The sequence below is a fragment of the Physcomitrium patens genome, chromosome 14 (assembly GCF_059467195.1).
Source record: "Physcomitrium patens ecotype Gransden chromosome 14, ASM5946719v1, whole genome shotgun sequence".
Classification (NCBI taxonomy): Eukaryota; Viridiplantae; Streptophyta; class Bryopsida; order Funariales; family Funariaceae; genus Physcomitrium; species Physcomitrium patens.
The window spans coordinates 7,118,800-7,142,783 of record NC_143423.1 but is presented as its reverse complement, the minus strand read 5'-3'; the positions used below and the strand labels follow the sequence as shown (position 1 = coordinate 7,142,783).

Sequence of the window (23,984 nt, the reverse complement as noted above, 5' to 3'; positions counted from 1 at the left end):
TCACACCCACACACACACCGTCCTCTTCCCAAATTGATACCCGGTGGGAACCAGGCACACATACCCGCTATTTCGTACCGGTTGATTCTCGCAACTAGGCGACCATACCCGCTACTTCCCGCCGGTTGAGAACGTTATTGGAGGAAACAGGGACACGGGTAAGTGAACCAGTTGAGGTGGGGGGCATGCAACAAACAGTAAGGGAAGGAGGAAGAGGAAGAAGCAGAAGGAAGAGAAGGCCAACTTGTGAGGAGGTGGAGGAGGAGTGATTCAACGAAATCGCGACAACTCGACATCGAAATCCGATCTTCTTTTACTTCTGGGTCTTCGACTACCACCCCCTTCGTTCTGAACCCACGCACCCAGGCACGCACTCACGCATTCACGCCTTCGATCCCATCCATACATCCATCCATCACCTCAAAAACCCCCCCCCCTGCCCCCTCCCCAGACTCCCTCCATCCCTCTCTCTTCTCATCAAGCAACCAATCAATCAATCGTTCGTCCCGTCTTCCCTTCTCTCCTTAGATGCATCCTGCCGACCGCCTCTTTTGATCCGGTATTTCTGTGGAGTTGAATCCTACAGTTGGGTAAGGCTGAAGGATCTCTGGATTTGGCGTTTTGGCGCGTTGGCGTGTTGGTTCGGAGGTAGACGTGGTTTCCAAGTTAGGGTGGTGAATTCTTTTGTGTGTTGTGGGAAGGGTTGGTCAGTGTCGTGGTTTGAGCCTGAGTGTGGATTGTACACAGGGGAATGCGGATTATGTGAATTGGTTGTGTGACTGGGGTTATGTGTTAGTGGGTTTTTTCTGAACTTGAATTTTGGGAGGTTGTCGATGTGTGGAATAATAAAGGATGTGGCATTTCAGGAGTCAGGTTGTGATTTGATCATCGGTACGAGATTTAGATGAATTGATTGTCGGTCGTTTAGAGGAGTAAGTGGAGGCTCTGAATTTCGAAAGGAGATAAGGGTGTCTTTGTTTTGTTTATCAGATTAGGTTTATAGGGGAGAGATAGAAAAAAGGAAAATATGCAGCAAACGGGGAATTATGGTGAAGGCTACATGCCTCCCGCTCAAACGTATGCCTCAACCGCCCCTCCCTCGTACAATATGGGTGAATTGAATGCTTATGGTGTTTCATCTGGCCATGCTGCGTATGGTCAACCTCAAGAGACGGCGTATATGGCTCAAGTAGCAAAGCATCCTGCCCATGAGCCTTCTTATAACCCTAATTCTGCCTACGCTCCTTCCCAACCGTCCTATGCACCTGCTGCACCATCCTACGTCCCTGGGGCTCCTGCTGCTCCTGCAGCTCCTTCATACGATTACTACAGCAGCTCAGCTCCACCTCCTTCTACTCCCTCTGCCCAGGCTCCGTCTTACTTAACTCCTTCGTACAGTGATGGAGGCTATGGTGGGCTTCAGAGTTATGGAGGAATAGGATCTCGGGGATCACTCGGAAATGAAACTGAATCCTTGGGATATCATCAGGCCGCATATGATCAGAGTGGATATAGTAGAGTTGGATATGATCAGGTTGGATATGGAACACATGGCGGTGGCGTTGGTGAGCGGGATGCATATGGCGCCCAGCGTGATGGGGGAGCAGCCTTCAACAATAAATCATATGATGATGGTGGGTACGCTGAGGTTTATGCCTATGATGGAGGCCAGGGAGGGGAGCCTTATGGTGCTCGCGGTACAGGAAGTAGTTCGTGGAAGACTATGGAATCTTCAGGAAGTTTTGGATCTTTCGGTAGCTCGGGTGGATCTAAAGTGGCCAGAGCCGTACCTAAGGTGGAAAATGATAATATATCAGGAGGGATTCAAAAGTATCGTGTGAAGTTGCTACCTGATACAAAGGATGTCATCTGTCAGGTATGCTATTATCAAAGAAGATGTAGTAGCTTCGGGTTTCCCTCGCTGGTTTATTTCATTATTCAGGGTGTGTATCACATCACATGGTTGAATAGACCACCTAAAAAAATTCCTTTATTTCCTTCTTTTTTTATTTTCCATCAGATTGAAATCATGAACTTTGTTTCGTCTTCAGTTGAGAAATCGTGAACGTCATTGGAAGACGATATTATTTTTAATTCTGCGCAAGCTAGAATAAAAAAAATAAAAAAAAAAAAAAAAAATTGTAGCTGTTGAGGTGCTAAGTCACTAATATACTCTGAATTCGGACAATTGCAGATAGGTCTCGATGGTGTCCGCATGCTGGACCCAAGTACAAACAGAACCTTGCGCATATACCCACTGGAGACGATCACTCGTTGGGAGGTAAGTCATCGTTTTCCACTTCGAGGCTGGATTCAAAATTTGACTTCGCAGTGAAGTTTCCGTCGCCAATATTGTAGAATTTTTGTGGTGCTATGAGTACTTTTATATATTTTTGTGTGCCTTCTGTGTGGGAAACAGGTGAAAGATCCTGCCATCTTTACTTTTTGGGCCAAGAGTGCCGTGGATATTGAGCAGCGCTGTATACGGCTGCAATCCAGCTCGTACACGACCAGCGCCATTCTTGATACGATTACCGCCGCGTGTGTCCAGGTTCGTCTTTTGCAGTGGTGTTATCTTGGAAGTGTCAGCTTAATTTTTTTGTATCTTTGATTTCTTGGTATCTGTATATAGCTCAAGTCGGTCCGAAGAATGTTTAATCATGAGTATTGTCGAATGTGGTGGTTCATGCCTTGGGAGGTTAGCTATGTGAGATGGTGGACAAAGATGAGTCGAGCAAGCCATCTGCTGGAAGCACTGCACCCTCAGATACTACTCTCGGACGAAAAAGTTTTATTGGCGACTGGGTTCCGTTTCGACCTCGAACTGCCAGTGAGGAGGAGAAACAACATTGGGTATTGATCTTCTATTGTTTCGTGTGTCTTTTGTACACTTATTACTAGCGAACCAGCTTCTAACACGTCCTAAGAATACTCATGTATCTGTTATTTCTGAATGGAAATTTTATCTTGCATTTTATGTATCTCATGTTAAACGTTGAACTCTCAGGTGCCAGATGAGGCAGCTACGAAATGCAGCAATTGTGATGCTGATTTCTCTGCATTTGTTCGACGGGTATGTAGTTACTTCCAGCGTATTCATTGTTTGATGAGGCGCGGTTTGGAAGGCTTTAGGTCTTATTTGGCTTCTGATCTTTTGGGCAACTGCTGGGGTCATGAGGAAACCTATTAGATCGTATTAATACATTTAAGACATTGAGTGATTGAACAGTAGGATGGCTTTTCTTTGAAAGACTCGCTTGATAATGTCGTTTGTTGTCAGAACTGTAAAATAGTCGGCAATTTTTCATTATCGAATCAAGTGTAGCTTTTCCATACCGTACTGATTCTTGCTACATTTTTGCGTGGGTGTAATAGCATCATTGTAGAAATTGTGGAGATGTATTCTGCGATAGGTGCACAAGAGGAAGGACTCCACTGACATCAGAGGAAGGTGCTCAGCCTGTACGAGTGTGCGACCGCTGCTTGGTACGTCTTTCGTGACCTGGATTGTCTCATGTCCTTCCCAGTGCGGGAAAATTGTGTATCCATCCTAAAGGTGGAGGCTAAGGCTGTTGATTTACTATATCTGCAGGCTGAAGTTTCACAGAGACTGTCTAATGCCAAGGAAGCAAGCAAAGTACCCGTCCAGCGTACGCATGAAGATTTGGCCAAGAAGTTGCAGGTAATTGGGGTAGCAATTACGTTTCATGTACATGAGATAACAGCCTTTTTGATCCTACTGAATATTGTATACGAACGTTTCTTTGCCTTGTCCGTGACTGATGGATTGGTGTAAATATCATCTTTTGGCATGCCAACGACCTGCAGGAAGAACTTGAACGGAACGCAGGAAGGAGAGAGGCTTCGAACAGCAAAGGAACCACTGGAGGCAGTAGTAACAAAGAATCTGGTACATCTGTTCTCAACTGTAGCAGATGTGGAGCCATCTCGTTGGTAACAGGTGGAAACTCTCGCTGTCCATCTTGTGGCTCTGAATCCTCAAACAATGTTCAAGGTAGCAGTTACAATTCATCTGGTGCAAAAGGCTCTGGGCCAAGAATGAGGGAGGTGGCCTGTCCTACTTGCACTGTTCATCTGCAGGTCTGTGTTCTTACTCTGAACTGACGGTATCTCTTTTATGCACAATTTTCAAATCATGGCACCAGCACCAAATGCCTGACATCCTCGCTACTTTGTGTTCAACAGGTTCAAGTTCCAAGCTTTGGGACAGAAACAGTTGAATGTGGAGTTTGTCAGCATCCATTTCTTGTCGGCGCTTAATCTTAAAAGACAAGCCGCAGATGCAGTATTCTTATACGATTTGCATTATTGAATCGTCTCTTCACTTCACATCTGATCAACTTGACACCTGCTTTTGGAGATTGTCAAGCTCTTTGAGGGCTCCTGGAGGGATCCTTGCAGTTTAGAGTACTGTTTTGTACAGATTTTAAGACTCCCAAAAACTTGTTGACTATCGATTTCAGCATTCCATTGCTGGCAATACATCCATGACAAGCGAATCTCGGAATTAGTGATGCACCGTCTTTGTAAGCTTCCAATGGATGCTTCAGGTGGACAACTCTCTTGCAATGAGTGTTTGCTCGAAGGACCTATCCTATCTACGCTTAGTTTCTGTAGCGGAGTATTGTATGTAGTGTTACTGCTGGTTTAGGAACTTCACCTGTAGAATTCAGTCATTCGGTTAAATAATTTTGCAGGCAGACCGTTGATCATGAATTGCTCGTCACATTATCTGAAATGTGTCCCGCAGAGCAGGTTCAGAAAAGTGTAATAGTGAAAGTTCTGTAAACATTGTCTTTCAATATAGAGAAAGTTCAGTTTTTATGCTCTTCAGCATCTGCATGTGACTCTTGTGGATCGTGAAATGTATGAGGATTGTTCCACGACTTGTGTTTGTGAACTTAAATCTCGTTTCCTGTGATAATCTATCAAGCTTGTTTTTTTTTTTTTTTTTTTTTTTTTTTTTGTATTGCATTTCTCTACAGGACGATTGCCCGAGGCAAGCGAATTTCCGAACTTGCAAAAAAACCGTGCAGCAATGTGTTTTGTTGTCGGAAGTGAAACAGACGTCCCTATTGCTCGCATGTGGCAATTACTCTGCCGAAGAATGCAAGCAAAAGAGTGGTGGACATACTTGACACCTACCTGAATAAGTATGAATAACTAAAAGGTCGATATCCTCATCGAAACTCAGAACAAAGATGTTATTTATAGGCCATCATCGTTACACAGCTTCCTATGAAGAAAACTACACAGCATTAGAGGTTCCATGTTGTACAGCTGGACAATTCTTCTTAGAAGTACAAAACGCACCCCTCATGAATGCGACTACAGGGAGTTCAAGTCCTGCGTCAAACATTCTTGACAACCATGTTCAGCCCTAGGACCGGAAAGGCCTGAATGATGCTGGAACGCTTGTGGATGGCAGTTTGTGTGACCTACTGAAAGGATTCCTTTGATGAGGAACACCTCACGCCACAACCTTACTCTAAAAAAAAACCAGTGCTTTCAATATCGAAGCACGATGAAAAAATAACATTCTACCCCGACGTTTTGCAGTTAACTTGGAAAGAAAGCCGCTGATATACATATATTTACTATTCTCAGAAATCTGAAGTCTCGCCCTTGGTTACCTTGTGGGACTTTTTAGGCGAACCGGGCTCCTGGTTCGTTTCCGGAGCACTCGGAGCTTCCTGATACGGTGTGTTGGCGATTTCATTATCCGGGTCGTAATCGAGGTCCAGGGACCTGTTAATGGCTGCCCGACCTGATTCCATGCATGGTTTGCAAGCTATCTCGACAGCTCCCCAGCCGAGAAAAAGAGCTACCACAACAAGAACTGTGGTCACAATCGCCCCCATATCCGAGCCTCAAATACTCCCGCCTCGTCACTAATTATAAAAAGGCCGTCACAACACCCTGATCCAAGAGCAACACCTCAGAATTGATCAGTTCACAAACACTGACAAAGTGGAGGGTTCCCCTAACGTCTAAATAGCAGCATCCCGAAGCAAAAATGTTGCTCCAGTTTCGCAATTCAACAAGCACAGTCCCAAGCCAGAAAGCGCGAAAGCTAATCTCAAACATCCGCAGCAAAAACCCACCAATTTATCAACACTTGTGTTGCAAAATTCTCACCCTAGAATTCTTGCAGACGAAAAACATTCTACCTACTTCCACAAACGAGAGCAAGAAGCCTGACCCACTCAAAATGTGGCGACAACCAAGCCATGGCCACAGATAGGAAAAGTAAAAATAAGTAAATATATAAAAATCAAATCAAATAAATATATGAATCCTCCAATACGCTCTGCAAACAACGCACATTCAGCAAGTCCTGGTGAGTAAACGCACCTCCTCGCCCTCGAATTGCAACGCGATCCTCCGCAACAACAAAGCAGCCCTCCCTGGGAGCAGGGGTAGTCTTCTCTCCAACACAGCGAATGAACAGTTTTCATCCACTTCGGAGAAAATTATCGGCACTCGAGGTCCAGCGCATTCGCCAAGAGCAGACGACGTCGTGTTCCACGCGGAATGGACTCATTGTGTGACGTGGCAGAGGTCATGTTCTGACACGGGCACTTTGGAATCTACCTTTGAGCATCACCCCCCCCCCCAACTCTCGCATTTGCTGAAGTGGGTTGCTCTCTTGTGTTGTTTTCGAACACCTTCTCTTCATTAGAAAACCCTAATTTGGTGCAGATCCTGTTCAACATACATTGTGGAAAGAGGAGTAAAAAGAATGAAATTGCTTAGAGTTTTCATTTTGATATTTCATCGTTAAAAATTGTTATAATGTTCACATTCTTTTTTCTCTATTGTAGAAATTACAACTATTAGAATAAAGTTGAACTATATCATGAAACATATTTAGTTAATTCATGGAATAATAAAATACCAAATAGACAAGAGCATGAAATTGTATAAAAAACATGAGACTTAACAAAAACAAACATGTATATGTATGTAATTAGGATATCAATTTATTTTTGACGTCTATCATTTCAAGGCACTAACATAAACATTCTAAAACTAAATAAATTAGAGTTTTTATGTATATTGAAATCATCATAAATTGAAATGTATTAAAAATAATATAAATCAACACTGTTCCAAAACTGAATTTTGTGATGTGTTTGTATAAATAATATTCATAAAAACATTGCTGACAACTTACTTGCCTAACAAACGCCTGGTTATATGTATACAGTCATACAAATTGCATTGATGAAACTTAAAATAAAAATAAAAAAATGTTGTGAAATAACGAAAAAATAAAGTTAATTTATACATTTATATGGTCACATGTTTTTGAATTCTAAAATCCTGAATGTGGGTATAATTTTTTTTTCAATGCTATAATTTTTTTCTTGTATATTGATAGCATTTGTTGGTGCAATTCTTGGTTGCATGATTGTTCCTGTGATATATTATCATATAACACAATACCAAACATTAATAATTTGCTTTCAAATATTACTCTTTAAGCAAAGTATGATCCTCCAATGTTAATATTAATATTTATTAGAAATACAATTAAATTATAGTAAATTTTAAAATATATAAATAATAATATATAAAATATGTTTTATGGATAAAAAGTTTTAAAGAAACATATGTTGATCTAAACAATTGTAAATTATTAAATATTAGATTTTGATTATAAATAATAATAAAATTAAAATAGCATGGAAATTGACATGAATACAAATATATATATATATATATACATGCATACATACATATCCACAAAATATGTACATAAAAAAGAATTTTAATAGCTTTAATAATTGACTACATTTGAATTAATATAGATATCTACTTGTACAAAACAATGGTGTCTATGTGTTTGTTTGTCCATAAAAATTACTACTTGGTTAAGGCTGTTGGCACTGTTCAAAACCATAGTTTTAAAATGTTTAAAATTTAATTTAAAATTTAAACTGTTTAAAATTAGTTTTTATCTCACCCTCGGTTTTTAGTCATTGTTTTCAACTCCCAATTTAAAGCACTCATATGCTTGGTTTAATATATGATCCCTACCTTGGTAAAATATATTTCATTTATATAAAGTTTACTTAAAATCCATTATTGTTTAAATTGATTAAGCTTTGATAGCACAAATGCAACAAATAAGAATTTTTCAATATTAAAGTAAGTTTTTAAAGTTTTAAAATTACCTTCTTCATAAATTTTTATATTAGAGATGACTAACAAGAAAACCTTTTAATCAATTTGCAATATACATATATAATGCTGCAAGTTGCATAATTTTATCAATCATACTTTTTTTATTTGACATACCTCCCGCGTTTATTGTGTATAAATTTGGATTTTTCCAATAACATTTATTAGAAAATACATTTATATAAAATAATAGTAAATTTATTTAATTAACTTGATTTATTTACGTGTGTTTATTCATCAAATTAAAATTTTCAAGAAGCTTAAAATTAGTATAAAAACTTTATTCTCTAAAAAAAGAATATTGTATAACTTTTAAAGATTATAATATTTTTTGGTAACCTTTTAATAATTCATTTTCATCCCAAAAAAATCCCATTTACGTAAAAATATTAGTGATTTAAGATTATTACAAAGATTATATAATTATTTAGCTTGCTAAATGGATGTTCTCAAAAAATATATATATACACATAATTAATTGTCCTTTTGACTAGTGCCTATAATTTGAGAATACTAACAGAACAATCATAAGATTATTATTATTATTACTATTAATGTAAAAATATTTATGTAGAATATATCTTCTTTTCTTTTTTAAAATATTCAAAGTATAAAATTTTAAAAATATATATTTTACAGTAAACTAGCTTTTCATAACTATTTAAATCAAAAATATAATTAGAAGATAAAAAATAATTAGGAGTTTACTTGATCTTTTCTATTTATAAATAAATAAATAAATAAGTATTTTAAAAAACTAGACCTTATAAAGAAAATATGTTAGTAGACATTTTTGCACCAAGGTTAGGACTTTTAATTACCTAAAAACATCAAGGAGCACCCACATGCTAGCCATGCTCATTACTAATATGCTTTGTTATATATAACATTATACACAAATACAACAACTCCAATTACATTACTTCTAAATTTATATTTGTATAAAAAAAAAATGCAACATGCAATTGCTTATGCAAAAATATATCTATACTTACATTCAAATTAAAAAAAACATAAATGTTTGTACTTGATATTTATTGATTGTTATTGCATATGAGACACACAAAAAAAAATTGTTTCTGTCTCAATGCAAAAGATAGATCCAAATTATTAAAATTGTAATGCTTTCTAGTATAAAATAAATGTAACTAAATTAGAATGTGTTTAAAATTTATTCTTTAATTATTAGTAGAATAAAGTTTTGAATAACAATTTCAGTCTTATTATAAAGACCACTTGTAAGATCAAGATTTTAAAGAGTCATCGAAAGCACACCAACTTTTAGACACAATTTTAAAAATAGCAATGCACTCATTTCACAAAATTTTAGATATTATATTGTATCTATATCTAGTATTTTCTTGTATATTTTAGTATTTATATTTAAAAAAGTTTGTAATTTTTTTACATATTGGAAAATTGCTATGTTAATTTTTATTATTTGATCATTGCAAGAAATCAAAATGGCACATTTTTTTAAATTCGTACCTAAAATTATATATTATAGACAATGCATTAAGTTTTCCTTGCTAATAATTTTAAGACTATTATTGCCCAAATTTTATAATGATCATGCAAATGTCAAATTTTAAAGATATGTGTGCATTTATTAGCTATGTCATCTCATATATTTTGAAAAAATATAAAATGATGTACAAGTTGAAAATTATAAGAATTATATAAAAAATTATATAATTTATTAGCTATGTTGTGAATAAGACCTATATATTTAGTCCAAAATATAATCAAGTTAAAATTGGATAAGTAAACTTGATGGTTATCTATTTACTTTATTTTTTCTAAATTTTTGTTTTGACTTTTTTATAAGATTCTATTAATTATATTTTTTAGTTATTTTTAGAAAAATAGATTCTTTTGAAATTCTAACAAAGTCATATCAATTGTTTTTTGTTTCATGAGATTTGGCATTTATAAAATATTTATGTAAATAAGAAAAAAATGCTTTATCATTGGAATTCTTTCATTTCAATGATAAAGCTTATATATATATATATATATATATATATATATATGACTTTTTAAACTGATAATTTATTATTTCTATTTGAAAAATGGCTCAAGACAACACACAACAATGACATACAAATGATGGCTCTTTGTTTTTCAAGTCTCAAAATTCTACTATTATATATAATAATTAGTACTTTTTTTTAGGTATTTGTGAATTCAACCATTTATAACTTTGAATATCCTTAGAAGCCCTATTGCACCATTGACTACTTTGTTTTTATCTCTAAAAATTGGTTAAAAATATTACTTTGTATTTTTTCTCATTTCTTAAAAGCTTGACTACAACATACACATGCAACACATATATTGTGTTGTAGAATACATGTTTTTGTATAGTCCATTGCTATTAAAAAAGTGTAATTATAAATTTAGATAGAAAAATGAAATAAAATATACCTATAAAATAAAAATAAATGTATTGGATTAATGTATTGTAACAAAATATTCTTCAAATAGATTAGGTCCTTAGATGCCACCCAACGAAAAAGTAAAAGTAGTATGAAAAAGTAAAATACGGGGCCCACGTGCTGGTTTCAAAAAGCCGATCCGAAACGCATAGGTTATGTCCGCTACTCTCACTCTATCTCTGTGTGTGTGTGTGTGTGTGTGTGTGAGACCTCATTCAAACCTCGAGAATGGCTCCATCGTTCCGAACAATAATTTTAGCCGGGACGGGTGCAAAAATAAGGCCCCATCTCTTTACTCAGGATGGGCTCCACTCACTGCCATCTCATTACGAGACCCTTACTTCTGGCCCGGCTTGCGGCGTTTGGTGCGGGGAACGTGGCCCTCTTCAGGGCAGGTCAGAGGGATCGCGAGAACCAACACTGTTCCCCAAGTGCCCCAAGACCAGGTTCCCAATTCAACCCCCCCCCCCCCCCCCATCCCCCGCGGTCCGCTTTGAGCGCCATCCCCTAATTTCTCTTGAATTTTTTCTCACAGGGTTTAGCAAAATTTCAGAAAATTGCGTGTCATTTATTTCCCCGCCTCCCCTGGTCTATTAAATGCTTTTAATCAGGAATTGAACTCTTTCGAGGGTTGATGGTGAGACTTGCCGAAGTCGGAAGGTGCTCCGGGTGCAAGTGCTGGTGGTGGTGGTTGATGGAGCCAGCAAGAAGGGCGGGGTGAGTTGTGTGAACTCTGGATTTGAAGCTCCCATCCAGGTTGATAGATTGTGAGATGGAGGGCGGGGCTCGCGGAGGCGGCGAAGCTTGTTGTTCGCAGGGTCACGGGAAGGTGATTTTGGAGTAGATTGAGTTCTTGTGCCAGTTAAATTAACATGTTTCTTGTGGACGTTTGTAGCCACGCTGAGACTCTGAGATACGCGGAGGTGTTGGAGAAGGCAGTCGTGGAGGGAGAATGTTGCAGGAGTGCGACTTCCTCTCGATGAGAAGATCTTGGTTGAGGCTCTCGCGAAAGGATTTTATTTCAGTGTTGATGTAGAGCAGCTGGTGGATTGCAGCAGAAGCCATCTTGGTCTTCGGGAAGCGTTTATGTCCTGGATCGCCTGCAATGCCAGGTAGCGGGAGCTCCGCGAATGGACGACTGGACTGCGTGAAACTAGATTCAATTTGTGGTTTTCGCTACATGCTAGTCTGATTTTAAAGGATTCATAGTTCAGTGTACGTTGCCATACATTGGTTGAAATTCGCGCCGGACGAAGAGAGGCAAATGAACGGTTGAAGGTTTAGGCACTTGACCTCCGCTTGAGAACTTGACGTAAGGACGAGTGAGGCTTGTGCGAGATGCTCCAGACCCGAAAATAATGCTGGAGCAGGTTATGTACTTTGAACGTAGCAGTGAGCTATTGTTATCTTCGGGATCATGCAACAGTTAAGCGGGTGTGTGCTTTTAGAAGCTCATTCATAAAGATTGTGTTCTACATGCAGGATGATGATTGACAAGTCCGTTTTGTCTTGTTGACTAGCAATGTGTAGTTAACCGATCACAACAGAAATACGTTAAGATCAGATTGTAGGTTTTCTCAAGAACAATGGCCGTCAAAATGCTGGCTTGCATGAGTTCGAAAACCTTGGAAGAGGCCGTCGAAGCCGACTATGAGAAGGACAAGACATCGTCCAAGCCGGAGACCAAATCTGACTTGCGAAAAATGAAGTCATTTACTTGTCAGACCCTGATCCATCCGTCTTGGTCTTTTAAAAGCCAAGGAAATCAAGGTGTGTCCCCACCTCTAGCAACTCCACCTCAAGCAAGTCGTCAGTCAGAGGGAAAGGAGGAGGTCGCGTCCGGGAAACCTGATGGAAAAGGTTGGAAAAGTTTCTTTGCAGCGCTGCAATGCTCGAGGGCACCGCTGCGATCTTCAGACGTACGTTCTCTCTGCCGCCAATGTTCTAACTGTCATGCGACTCTACGTCTTAGCCATACTTTCTCTTGAATATGTCCTCAGATTTGAAAATTTCCGATGACTGGCATTGTCGAATTTGAAGGTCGTTGCAGTACTCGGTTGGGGGCACTGATGTTCATATTCGCTAGTTTCGATGTAATATCCCTCGATTGCGCTGATGACACTACGGTAGGTCAGAAATGCAAGAGTATTGGGTTAGGTGAGAGACTATTTTTTCCTAGGGATACCTCAACTAGAAGTTAACTAAACCTTCTGAATACCGTATATGTGTCGAATGTTCGAGCAAATCGATTCAGCGAATCGTTTAATTTTTTACATTCTTTAATTTTGATTTTATCTACACTGGCGCTGACTTGCGTTGCAGTTCAAGGGAATGGCGGCTAAGTTGACAGCAGGAGCTTGTACAACTTCTTGCAAGCCTTGTTCAACTTCTGTTTCAGAGCAAGACGCTGCGCATGCTGTCCATCCAGAGGCTTCATTGGACAAATACAGTGAGGCTGATTTTTCGCTACCAGTGGCCAATTATCGAAATCCTAATGTGTTGACAGATGATCAAGGAAATAACCTCGGAAGTAATAATGGAGACGGCTCAGGTTCTCCGCGTTCTGCTCAAGCGGTCTCCCCGGAGCAGAAAATCAATGCAAGTCTTTTTGTGTTTTTCAGAAAATTTCGTCAGAAATACTTCGTTGCCGAGGATTGTACCGATTCCCATTATTTTTCTTCATATTTTCAAGCGTGTTAATAACATTTGCACAACTTTCTGAGGATTTCACCACGTCTTAATACTTCTCGTTCTATCAATTGCAGAGTAAAACTCCTACCCCAATTGAAAGCCCAGTTGTTGCGAGCTATCACATGAGCAATGGAACTGCTTTGAAGATTCCTGAAGAACCTCAAAATTTGAATCGTCTTATGCCGGCTGAACCAGGTGTTCCTGGCACTGAATGGTTTTCACAAGTAGAGCTTGGAGTATTCATAACGTTTGTGACTCTACCTAACGGTTGCAATGCTCTAAAACGAATTAGATTCAGGTAATACTAGTACTCTTTGTATGGACCTCTGGTTGAATGTATAATTGTTGACTATAGTACTGAATCACCATTTCTTGTTGCGGATGTGAGGATGGTTGCGAAGTAGGACACATTGGGATTAGTTGGGTGACCGCTTCGAATATGTTGTGACAGCAAATTACATGCTGTGTGAGAATGTAATACCATTCAATTCTCTTTTCTGCAGCCGAGACATTTTCAGCAAAAAAGAAGCTGAATCGTGGTGGGCGGAGAATGGAAATCGTGTCCGTGAAGTCTATAACGTACCAGCTTTCGAAAGGACAACGACAAATGGTCACCAGGCTACTTCAAGTTCAGAAGAAGAGGTACTGCTTCTCCATCTCTGAGAGAAGTTGTCTTGTGAGAAAGCTCTTCGACGAAATCCCACAAGTTCTGCTAAAGACACGGTTGGCAATGACTGTGTCTGATTGGACTCACTCTGGGGTTTAAAGCTAGGATAGCCGACAATGCATGCTTATTGATTTAAAATGAACGCTCACGCCCGAGCTAGACAAATTGAAGAAATTGAACCTGAACATGGCTCACAACATGGAAATGATTTAATTCTTCAGCAGGTTTCAGGGGTATCAGGGTATGCTACCCCCTCCTATAGTCCGCAGGGGTCACGAGGAGCTTCAACAAGGGATTCACCGGCTGGCTACAGTTCTGGGATATCGCGTGGAGCATCTTTGAGGGATACATCGAGCAGAGAGGCCTCAATGAGAGAACCGTCGATCAGAGAATCCATCAGACAGTCGATGAGGGATGCGGTCAGCGAACATTCCGAATCCGCAACGTGTACTGAGAGAGAGACTGAAACAGATACAGTTGCTGGAAGCGTGGCAGGTAGCGACAGAACTTATGACGGCGAAGAATCCACTTGGGTTGAGGAAGACGTTCCTGGTGTATATTTAACATTGAAGAATTTGACTGGAGGTGGTAGAGAGTTGAAGCGTGTCAGGTTCAGGTAACGGAAAACTCTGAAGCCTATCAGAGTGTGTAGGCTTTCAAGTATGTAGATTTTAATGTTTCATGTAGTAACCATCGTGTCTATGATAAACCTAACGTGCAGTTCGATTTTCAAAGACCATATTATCTGCATATCCATCCGTTTATCTATATAGATGAGGAGTGTATGTGTGTGTGTATATGTAAGGTTTGTGTTGTACTGATTCACCTTGGCTTGGATATTGCAGTCGTGAAAAGTTCACCGAGAAACAGGCCAAAATATGGTGGGACGAGAACCGCGGGCGAATTCACAAACAGTATCTATGACTTCAAATAACTTTACTATCAGCTGTAGCTGAAATTCGATTTTGATGCCTGGGCAGTTACATGCCTCCTGGTGGAGTCGGAATTGTCTTGCTGCGGAAGTCGCACAGGCACTGCAGGTCAAGCAAGGACGTATTGCTGAAATTTTATCCGATTTTTTCTAAACGATTTATTCATATTTATATTTTCTAGTATGTATCGAGCCTTCATTCCGGGAATCAAACTGTTTCAGGGGTAGTTGTAGCAAGAACCGCGGTAATTGAAAGGCATCCTCTAAGGTTTGAGCTGTAGTGCAGTGATATTCGCGTAACATCATTGTTTCGTTAAAAGTGTTTAGGAACATGGTTCATGCAGTATAGGTGGTAGTTTGGGTGGTTGTGTTTAAACTAGTGTATTTTGTAGATTGTGTCAGTTCGAGATCCGTCTAGGACAGGTAGAAAGTAGACGAATTTCGTCCGAGGTGGAAGAACAGGTGTTGTAAGGTGTTCCATTCAGAACCACGGTGAACCGGTCCTGAATGATTGAGCACTTCAAAATGATCTATCAGAGCCGTCTTGTATTGTTGGAAGATTCATATAAGACTCATCAGTCGGTGGTTAAGCAAGTTGTAAATTTTTAGTCTGGGTCGCAGCTCGGCAGTGCCACATGGCAGCTCTCATCCTTCGCTGTGCAGCTTAGTCAACTTATTGAACGTATTAAAACACTTAACATTTTCTTCAAATAGCTACTTTGTACTTGTTTGTTGCAGTGATAATACTGTGTTGTTGGAGTTTGCGAAGAAGCGCGGTGTTATGCTTCCGGTGCTGCAGCTTCTCTGCTATGTGATTCTGATTTCAACCACTAGACATACTGTAGCCCGGTTAATTACATGAGTACATGATTAAGAAAATAACAAATCTGAAACTTGATCAGTTATTCGGAACCTCAAGAGCGACATCCCAGATCAAGAAATACGTCCTCACGACTGTCTTTTGGGGCCTTTTCTGGTTGAATCTGTCGGTTGATTTCTCATAAGGGCAGTTGAGGAGAAGAGAAGTCACACGCACATATTGGAAATCGCATGTGAATGCCACACAAATGGCATTACTCGCAAGTCCTCGAACTTGACTTTCAAGCGGTATAGTTTTCAGGATTTTAACAATTGCACTGCTGATGGTCTGACTGGACAAGCCATGTGGAGAAGCTGGACGTTCCGATCCTCGTTCGATGATGTCCGCAGGGAATATCGGTGATAACAATCCAATAATCCCCCTCCTGATGATTACCTCTCGTCTACGATCGTTGTCGCGGCACTTGTCGAGAAAGCGTTCACCTGAGACCTTGTCTTCAATGACTAAGTCAAAGTAATGTTATGGTTCTGAGTGAGGCACTAGCCGGTTAGGCTACTAAGAATCACAGAGAAAGACTCTGTAGCGACAAACTTCACACATCCCAACAATATTGCATCAGGTAATACCAAGAGAATGTCAGATAATCGCTATGTTCTGGATGCCTGAAACATGTGTCGTGGTAATTCGAATACACCTTTGAGGTTGAGAATCACGCCAGACCTCACTTTGACTCAGTGTAGTTAGTAATTAGCCTTTAATTAGGCGACAAGGCGCAACTATCACGTCATACATGAACTCGAAAACTCACTTCGATGCGGATATGAAGCTTCTTATGTTCGTGAGTTCAAGAAATCTGAACAATGCGGTCAAACTTTCCTGAGCGACACGAACTAAGGTAAACTCTCCACTCTTTCCTACGTGTGCCACTCCCAAATCATTTTCTTCTTGAATTTCCAGGAGTTGGCTTGACAACGAACTTAAGACGATAGAACTCTGACTAGAAACTGACTTTCCTGAACATCTATCAAAACTTCCACGTAAAGTGCATGTCGATTGTGGAAAACAAGCTGGTATAACAACTTTATGCTTCATTTCCAGGAGTCTGCAGGGTGCTCTCTGAGCTGGATCGATTATTCAGTGTTCACTTATCTACTGGGACCATTTCACAAGCGATTGGTTGCATCGACAATATCTGCATCGTTGGTGTCTGAGCCTGAAGCCTTTTGATGGGATTCTCTTCACAAATGTTTGATTGCAGAATTCCCCTCTGATTAAACACTTTTGATTGGAGAGGTCTATGAATCTCCTGCTATTCTGCTACTTCTTTGAGAGCACCGATTGACAAACCAACTCATGTACAAGTTTGAATTTTCTGCGTTTGTTGTGTTTTGCAAAACTAGGTACTCCCCTGGAAGGGCTCAAGACTGTTCAGTCTCCGCATCGTGATCTGCGTTAGTTTCTGTTGTCTAACATCATTTGGGTGTTGCTTAGCATTCAAGTGTTGCTAAGTGTATATTGTGCATTATGGAGCATGTTTGCTTCACTATATATGAGATATGAATAAAAAGAATCCTGTGCCTTGTTTGAAAGCAAATGTAGTTGATTGATATCTCTAATTGTTTTCTAATTGTTTCCTAATTGTATCATCTCTTCCCATTTGTTATACAATTCAAAGAAAGGTAAATTCATGGTTTTTTTTTTCATTTGCCTACAAGTTTATAGTTTCTATTAATTTTCAAGCTATATTGTTTCTTAATCTTTTTTCAAGAAATTGGTCCTTATTTTTTTAATATTTTTTCTTCCTTCTAGTTTACTCTTTCATAACACTTGTGGACAAAACAATTTTGCCTTGTAACTTATATAGGAATGATAAAGAAGTGTTACTAATTATAATTACAATATTCTATTATTGTAAAAAATATTACAAATTGCTTTCAAAAGATGCAACACATGTTAGACCTACAATTAATCACCTATTTAATATTTATTGTGGTTGGAGTAATTTCACAAATGTATTTAACAAAGATGTTAGAATTATTATTTAAAAAAATCTTAATATATTTTCTTTTAAGATTTTATTCTTCTATTTAGAATTTAGTTGAGCCATGTATACAAATTTTTAAATACTTTTTCTTTCCTTAAAATGTAAAATAAAATAAATAAAATATAATTTTAAACTTTGATTTCCTTCTTTCTTCTATTGTATACTATATATATCTAGGAGAATGTTAAATAGACCCATGCTTTTACTAAAAGACCCATCCTTGATGAAGAATGTAATAATCATGATGAATATTGTTGATTTTTATTGGTTGAAGATCCAATAGTGGGAAATGAATCTAAAGGTCATTATTCTTTTTTTATGATGGTTAGGATGGATAGGTTGTTTTAGTAAAAACTTTGGTCTATTCAATCTCTCTCTCTCTCTCTCTCTCTCTATATATATATATATATATTATTTTTAAATATTATTATATTTTATTTAAACACCTAATTTTTTACATTAAAAACTAATTACTCAAGAAATTCAAATCCAACATGGTACAAATAAGTCAATTTCAAATGATAAGTACTTTCTTCAAAAACACAACATCAAGTAATTATCATGTTGTATACTCTTGTTTTAATTTATGACTATTCCATCGAACCTCTCATAGTTTCGTGATACCACTTTTTTGAACCATAACTAATCTTGTGAAGAAAAGAAAAAAAAAGAGGAAAAAATCCTCACCTTAGTACATGTAAAACAGATAACCAAGCATAAAACCCTTAAAAGAATATTCCTCAAACATTCTCCTTAAGACTCCCACCCAGAAAGCGTCAAACATCATAACCCTAAACCCGAGGCCATGGGACAGGGTCGGGAGAGCGGATATAGATGACGGCGCGGTGATAGGAGGGAAAGGGGGCCTCAGGAGGGGAATTGGGTTCGGTGTCGGGGAGGCTTGCGTAGCAGAGCTTGCTTCGTCGCAGCCCTAGAGCGAGCTCACTTTCCAGTGCCGGAGAGAGGCGAGGAGGGGAGAAGAGACTCACTCACTCACACTTACACACATCATCGCATCAAGCCTCTCTCCGCACTATGAGGTCATGGAGGGTCGCAACGCGGGCCCTGGCCGTGATTCGCAATGCTCAGGGCGTGCGTGCACCACCGTCTGCGGCAGCGCCGCAGCTTGCCCCCTTTGTGCCTCAGGTGCCCTTCCTTTCCGTTCTGTTTTAGTGTGTACGACTGTGTGTGGCATTTGAAGCTTAAAGTCTACTTTTCTGCCACTTTCACAAGCGTTTTTGTTATTCCGGTCGTTTGGTTGCATTTCGAGGATCGATGCGAAGGAATTTGGAGTGCTTAGAGGTTTTAGAACCGATCCTTTACGCAGATTAGGATTTTGTGTCAAAATTCTGTTGCACTGAATGGCGGTGATGATTGTTGTTTGTTGACATTGTGGGGATTCAGGGAATCAACCCTGGCCTTGTCAACATCTGAGGTTGATTGGAAGGTTCTTTCCGTGTTTGTTGATGATCTCCATTGCTTTGGTGTTTTGTTAGATGAGTAAATCAGACTCACGGTTGCGATTGTTCTAACTTGTTAATGTCATCTCGTGGAGCGAAGTTAGGTCTTTGGTCTGTCTCTCATTTGAATAGTTAATGCTGCGAAGTCCACAGAGGATTTTGCTTACGTCCAGCGATTTTATTGAGGTAGCTCCCGTTTACCATCAGACGTTAGAGTAGTATAGCTGTGACGAGTGTGCACGCTTGCATTTCCTTTTCAATCACCATATTGGCAGATGAAATATCGTTTGACTCAAATAGGTAGTGACCGCACTTGTATAAGTGCTTGACTATCTTCTCCTACTGTGGAATTTATTGAGAAATGAATCAGGACATATGATAAGTGTGAGTAACTTTGTAGATTTTTTGGGTCTTAATTTCATCGGGTTAGACCCGAATCAAACTCACATGAATAGACTTGTGCAGGAGGAAGCAACTTCCACGTTATGCATGGGTGTTTGCTAGGAGCTTTCAATGTCGAGCCCTAGGCCCTGAGTTTTCATCTGAGCGTTTGCTTGTCCCTGTGTGATACAGATTCAAAGACGAGAAGTTCCAAGTGTTAACTACTCTACTGCAACGTTTGCGGTATGTTTTTTGAGGTGTTCGTATGCATCAAGACATAGCTGATGTTCTGGGTTGGTCAGTAGCATTGTGCAATTCATAGGATAAATAGAGTCTTGGCCAGGTGAATTTCGGAGTTCTGTTATTATCACTGTACGCTGTTCATTGATTTGATAACCATATCCTTCGCCCGGCGTAGACACGCATTTACATCTGTGCAACTAAATCTTGCTTGTAAATGAACTGCTCTGAAGTGCAGCTTGTATCTCTCAGTTTTTATAGCTACAGTCATCGCTATTGTAACAGATTCTGTTCAACAAGCAGTAGTGTTTTATTTTTATTTTTATATGGACATATCAGAATATCGTCTTTACTATTCAGTACTGAAATAGCGATTCCGGGTTGTTGCAGCACGTGAATACACCAGATAACAACCCCGACTTGAAATGGGATTTTACTCCAGCGAACATGGAAAAGGTAGGTCGGTAGCTTCAACGAATGGTGTTCTTGTTATTTTCCTTTTAGTAACGTGTCTGTATGAAGATTGATGTGAGCTCCTTGATTAGTTACATGTTCGACTGAACTGTGCGTCCTCACCCTTCGGGATTCATTATACCTGTTCTCGCTTTTTACCATCTAAGCGGTTGGATGTCTCGTTTGCGAGCTTAGGTCAAGGAGTTACTCTCTCATTATCCCAAGAATTACAAGCAATCCGCAGTTATCCCGATGCTTGACTTGGCGCAACAGCAGAATGGTGGCTGGCTATCTGTGCAGGCCATGAATAGGGTACGTCTCAAGTCCTTAGCATTGGATATATTTAGCATGGCACGTGTATTGGTAGACCTCCCTTCTTCCATGTTTTTGCCAAAATTTCCTTGTTGTAAAGCAATTTTGGGTTAGTTCTATTAATTCCGGCTGACACTGAATTTGTAATGAAGATTGCAGAAATTGTCGATTACGCACCTATTCGTGTATACGAAGTGGCGACTTTTTACTCCATGTTCAATCGTCAACCAGTAACTATTTTTTACTTTTGACTTTGTTTACTTCTATTGCAAGTACTATCTTGTGAGTTAGTGTTAATCAAGTAATATTTGGGAAAAAAGACGTCCATGATGTCCAAAGTATTTTTCTTCGGATAATAACAGTGTGATTCTCCGTTTTAGAACATTGACTGTTGCCCTGTATGGTTAACAGGTTGGCAAATACCACCTATTAGTGTGTGGAACAACACCATGCATGTTGCGTGGGTCTCGAGACATCGAGGATGCTCTTCTTAAGCACCTTCATGTAGCCCGGAACGGTGTGTATTTGTTTTTCTTCTGAAAGTGACTGTACTACTGCCCCGCTTAACGTTCTGCACTTGATGAAGACTAAAAGTGTAGTGTTGGCTGTTTACGCTATTATTTTGATGGTCGTCATTCTGATCCCCTTGGTTGCGTTCTGTTGAGTTTCAAGCTTTTCTTGTTTTGAATTGGAGCTTACAATCGGTTGGACAATAAAGAATGTTGTCGGCATTAACAACGGTTGAAAATATCTGCAGAGGTTACAAAGGATGGTCTGTTCTCTGTCGGTGAGATGGAGTGCATGGTAAGTATATAACTTATCCTTGAGATCTATGTGCTTTTATGTTTAGCTCTGCTTTTCTTGCAATGCCTAGAATCCCATAGCGTTTCATGTTAGAATTGCGCATATTATGCTCTATGTGACATTTTCTTTATGAACTGTGGATTCTCAAGTGACGCCTCCCCTGTTTTGCGATGGAATTTGAATTGCAGGGCTGCTGTGTGAATGCCCCAATGATTGTTGTCGCCGACTACTCGAATGGTGTAGAGGGTTACTCTTACAATTACTATGTGAGTCCTGTCTATCTAACTGCAATTTGAATCTTAAGTTTGTGATATCTAAATGTGTAAAATTACAGAAAAATCATATTATGGTTGCCTTTGTACACTAAACAAAACCATTATTAGTATCTAATATTATCTTATATGAGATACTGATGGTCCTGGTTCATGTTGTCCCCGCCTTAATGGATTTGGAGCTGGATTTCCTGCTAACTTGATTCGTCGACTTTTATGTGTGTTGGCAGGAGGATTTGACACCTGAGCGAGTAGTGGAGTTGGTGGAGGAGCTGAAGCAAGGGAAGAAACCCAAGGTGCAATAAATCCCACTTTGAAACGAAGTTGTCTCGCATGTGTACTCCTCCCCGTTAGTTAAGATTGCTGTTTGATTATGAACGTTAAAACTATCTTCAGTTATCCCAGTATGTTTTAAAAATCTGACTTCATATATGTTATCCTCCATTTTATTACTACATTCAGATTCTAGTTCCTAGGATTCATCTCAGACAAAAACAAGTTTTGCTTCTCTTGTTTAACTTCGATTTGCTGCAGTTGGGTCGAGATGTCAACCTAAATTTTGACTTTTGTATATTGCAGTGGGGCACGCAACATCCAAAAAGAATCAACTGTGGACCTGCAGGCGGTACTACTACTTTGCTGTCAGAACCCCAAGCACCGCCTTGTCGAGATCTCGATGCATGTTAATTGATCACCTCGTGGGTATCTTTTTGCGGGACACTTTATTCCGGGTTCTAAGATAACCATTTTTCAATAACCAACTTGCTTCCTTTTGCAGAAAGTAGGCTGTTGATGTCATTGCACTTTCCTTAGCCTCGCAAAGTTTTCGAAGTGATGGTGCAACTGATTGTCGATGTTGCTATGTCTTGAAGGTCTCCTGAATGATGTAGACCTATATCTTGCATTCTAAATTTGAATCTCCAACATTTCACATCTACTCCAGATTATCTGACTTGTTCGTTGTGGTCATTCACTTCAGCCGTAAAATTAACGGGTACAACTTGACGTATTACAGCCTGAGCGTGTTCTAATTATTTTTCCATCCTTAAAAAAGAAACTACTCGACTACTTGTCATCCATCTCTAATTTTGATCTTTCTCTTGTGTGTTCTAGAACATAGCTTTTTCTCCTCCCTTGCGAAGTGGTTGATGTTCATGTCTGGCAAAGTTAATCAACTTGTACTAACTTCTACATTTTTAGCACAAGTGCTGTCCAGTTAAACTTAAGAAATATAAGGTTTAAACAATGACCTTAAACGTGCAAAGATATCTATGCAAAGCTTGGCATGGTAATGGTTCATTGTTTCTATTCTTTCACAATGGCATTTGGATAGAAAATCAGATCTGAAATTAGAAGTAAATGTTCTAATTTACTTGATAATGCACATTTTGTATGTTAGATACTAAAAAGTAAATACTATTTTATTTATAAGTTTTGGATGTTAAAGTTTTACATGTGATTTTTTCTAGTCTCTTTGATTTTAAATATGCTTAATCTTAAGACCATTTACAACCTTCAAAATTCTTCTTTCCTTCACACTATCACATTGTACATTGTGTCAAAATCTAAAGTATCTAGCTCACTGAAAAGTGATTAGACAAAGCTATTTTGTTAAATAAAATTTCCAAAAGTGAAAATCTTGCAAAATAAGTTACTTTTGTAAAATAATTTCTAAAGTTTTAATATTAATATATTTAGTTGTGTCACAATTATTGATATGTGAATAGACAAGCTGTTATCTATATTCACCCAAAGTTTCTCATTAATATTAAGTAAATAGCAATGTATGTACCATATTGGTATCTCACACATTAGTATCTAACAATTTATATATATATATATATATATATATATATATAAAGATATATATAATCCAACAAATATTGTACAAACTTAACAAAATCTACAAATATAGAACTATTAGTTTCTATGAAAAACTCTAAACATCCAATAATTAATGAAAAAAATATTTATTTAAATTTCTTCAAGTAATTAAACAAGATTATTATAAGCCTTAAATTATTTATGAATAAGATTTTTAAAATTATTCTATTATAGTATAAATATTATATTACAAAAGAAAATATAACTTTTTATCTTTTTCATCCTTATTTTTGAATTCATAATAAAAAAAATCTTTTGTAACTTTACTATATATATTAAAATACACAACTGAACCATTTAATTATAAATTATATATTTTAGAATTTTTTTCATATAAATTTTATTTTTAATTATTTATTTTATAAAATTGTTAGGGACA

General features: G+C 38.4%; 4 protein-coding genes across 12 annotated transcripts; 3 read left to right on the top strand and 1 right to left on the bottom strand.

The window, feature by feature from the left end:
* Nucleotides 1–252: 252 nt before the first annotated feature.
* On the top strand, nucleotides 253–4,843 carry LOC112291266 (protein FREE1). Of its 6 annotated transcripts, XM_090255772.1 has the most exons (11): nucleotides 273–366; nucleotides 587–648; nucleotides 991–1,876; nucleotides 2,195–2,281; nucleotides 2,420–2,551; nucleotides 2,704–2,853; nucleotides 3,008–3,073; nucleotides 3,376–3,486; nucleotides 3,593–3,682; nucleotides 3,829–4,101; nucleotides 4,207–4,843. In XM_090255772.1, exons 3-11 carry the CDS (start codon nucleotides 1,028–1,030, stop codon nucleotides 4,279–4,281), a joined length of 1,833 nt encoding a protein of 610 aa, XP_090111898.1. In that variant the 5' UTR covers nucleotides 273–366; nucleotides 587–648; nucleotides 991–1,027; the 3' UTR covers nucleotides 4,282–4,843. The 6 variants fall into 6 exon arrangements, with proteins under 6 accessions (XP_090111899.1, XP_090111898.1, XP_024394200.1 ...); XM_090255773.1 differs by lacking the exon at nucleotides 587–648 and having other exon boundaries at nucleotides 253–366; XM_024538432.3 differs by lacking the exon at nucleotides 273–366 and having other exon boundaries at nucleotides 449–590.
* Nucleotides 4,844–5,198: 355 nt separating this feature from the next.
* On the bottom strand, nucleotides 5,199–6,407 carry LOC112291267 (uncharacterized). Of its 3 annotated transcripts, none has more exons than XM_024538435.3 (2): nucleotides 6,160–6,407; nucleotides 5,199–5,940 (listed from the first exon to the last, which is right to left on the bottom strand). In XM_024538435.3, exon 2 carries the CDS (start codon nucleotides 5,880–5,882, stop codon nucleotides 5,625–5,627), a length of 258 nt encoding a protein of 85 aa, XP_024394203.1. In that variant the 5' UTR covers nucleotides 5,883–5,940; nucleotides 6,160–6,407; the 3' UTR covers nucleotides 5,199–5,624. The 3 variants fall into 3 exon arrangements, with proteins under 3 accessions (XP_024394203.1, XP_024394202.1, XP_024394201.1); XM_024538434.3 differs by having other exon boundaries at nucleotides 6,347–6,407; XM_024538433.3 differs by having other exon boundaries at nucleotides 6,376–6,407.
* Nucleotides 6,408–11,141: 4,734 nt separating this feature from the next.
* Nucleotides 11,142–15,525, top strand: LOC112291027 (uncharacterized). 2 transcript variants are annotated; one of them, XM_024537962.3, is made up of 7 exons: nucleotides 11,142–11,363; nucleotides 11,542–12,565; nucleotides 12,969–13,244; nucleotides 13,412–13,635; nucleotides 13,841–13,979; nucleotides 14,229–14,620; nucleotides 14,850–15,525. In XM_024537962.3, the coding sequence occupies exons 2-7, from the start codon at nucleotides 12,233–12,235 to the stop codon at nucleotides 14,926–14,928; spliced, it is 1,443 nt and encodes a 480-aa protein (XP_024393730.1). In that variant the 5' UTR covers nucleotides 11,142–11,363; nucleotides 11,542–12,232; the 3' UTR covers nucleotides 14,929–15,525. The 2 variants fall into 2 exon arrangements, with proteins under 2 accessions (XP_024393730.1, XP_024393729.1); XM_024537961.3 differs by having other exon boundaries at nucleotides 14,226–14,620.
* Nucleotides 15,526–18,719: 3,194 nt separating this feature from the next.
* Nucleotides 18,720–22,658, top strand: LOC112290975 (NADH dehydrogenase [ubiquinone] flavoprotein 2, mitochondrial). The gene is made up of 10 exons (XM_024537872.3): nucleotides 18,720–18,945; nucleotides 19,833–19,883; nucleotides 20,271–20,336; nucleotides 20,529–20,645; nucleotides 20,798–20,875; nucleotides 21,057–21,162; nucleotides 21,403–21,449; nucleotides 21,638–21,715; nucleotides 21,952–22,017; nucleotides 22,301–22,658. Exons 1-10 carry the CDS (start codon nucleotides 18,835–18,837, stop codon nucleotides 22,406–22,408), a joined length of 828 nt encoding a protein of 275 aa, XP_024393640.1. The 5' UTR covers nucleotides 18,720–18,834; the 3' UTR covers nucleotides 22,409–22,658.
* Nucleotides 22,659–23,984: the final 1,326 nt, after the last annotated feature.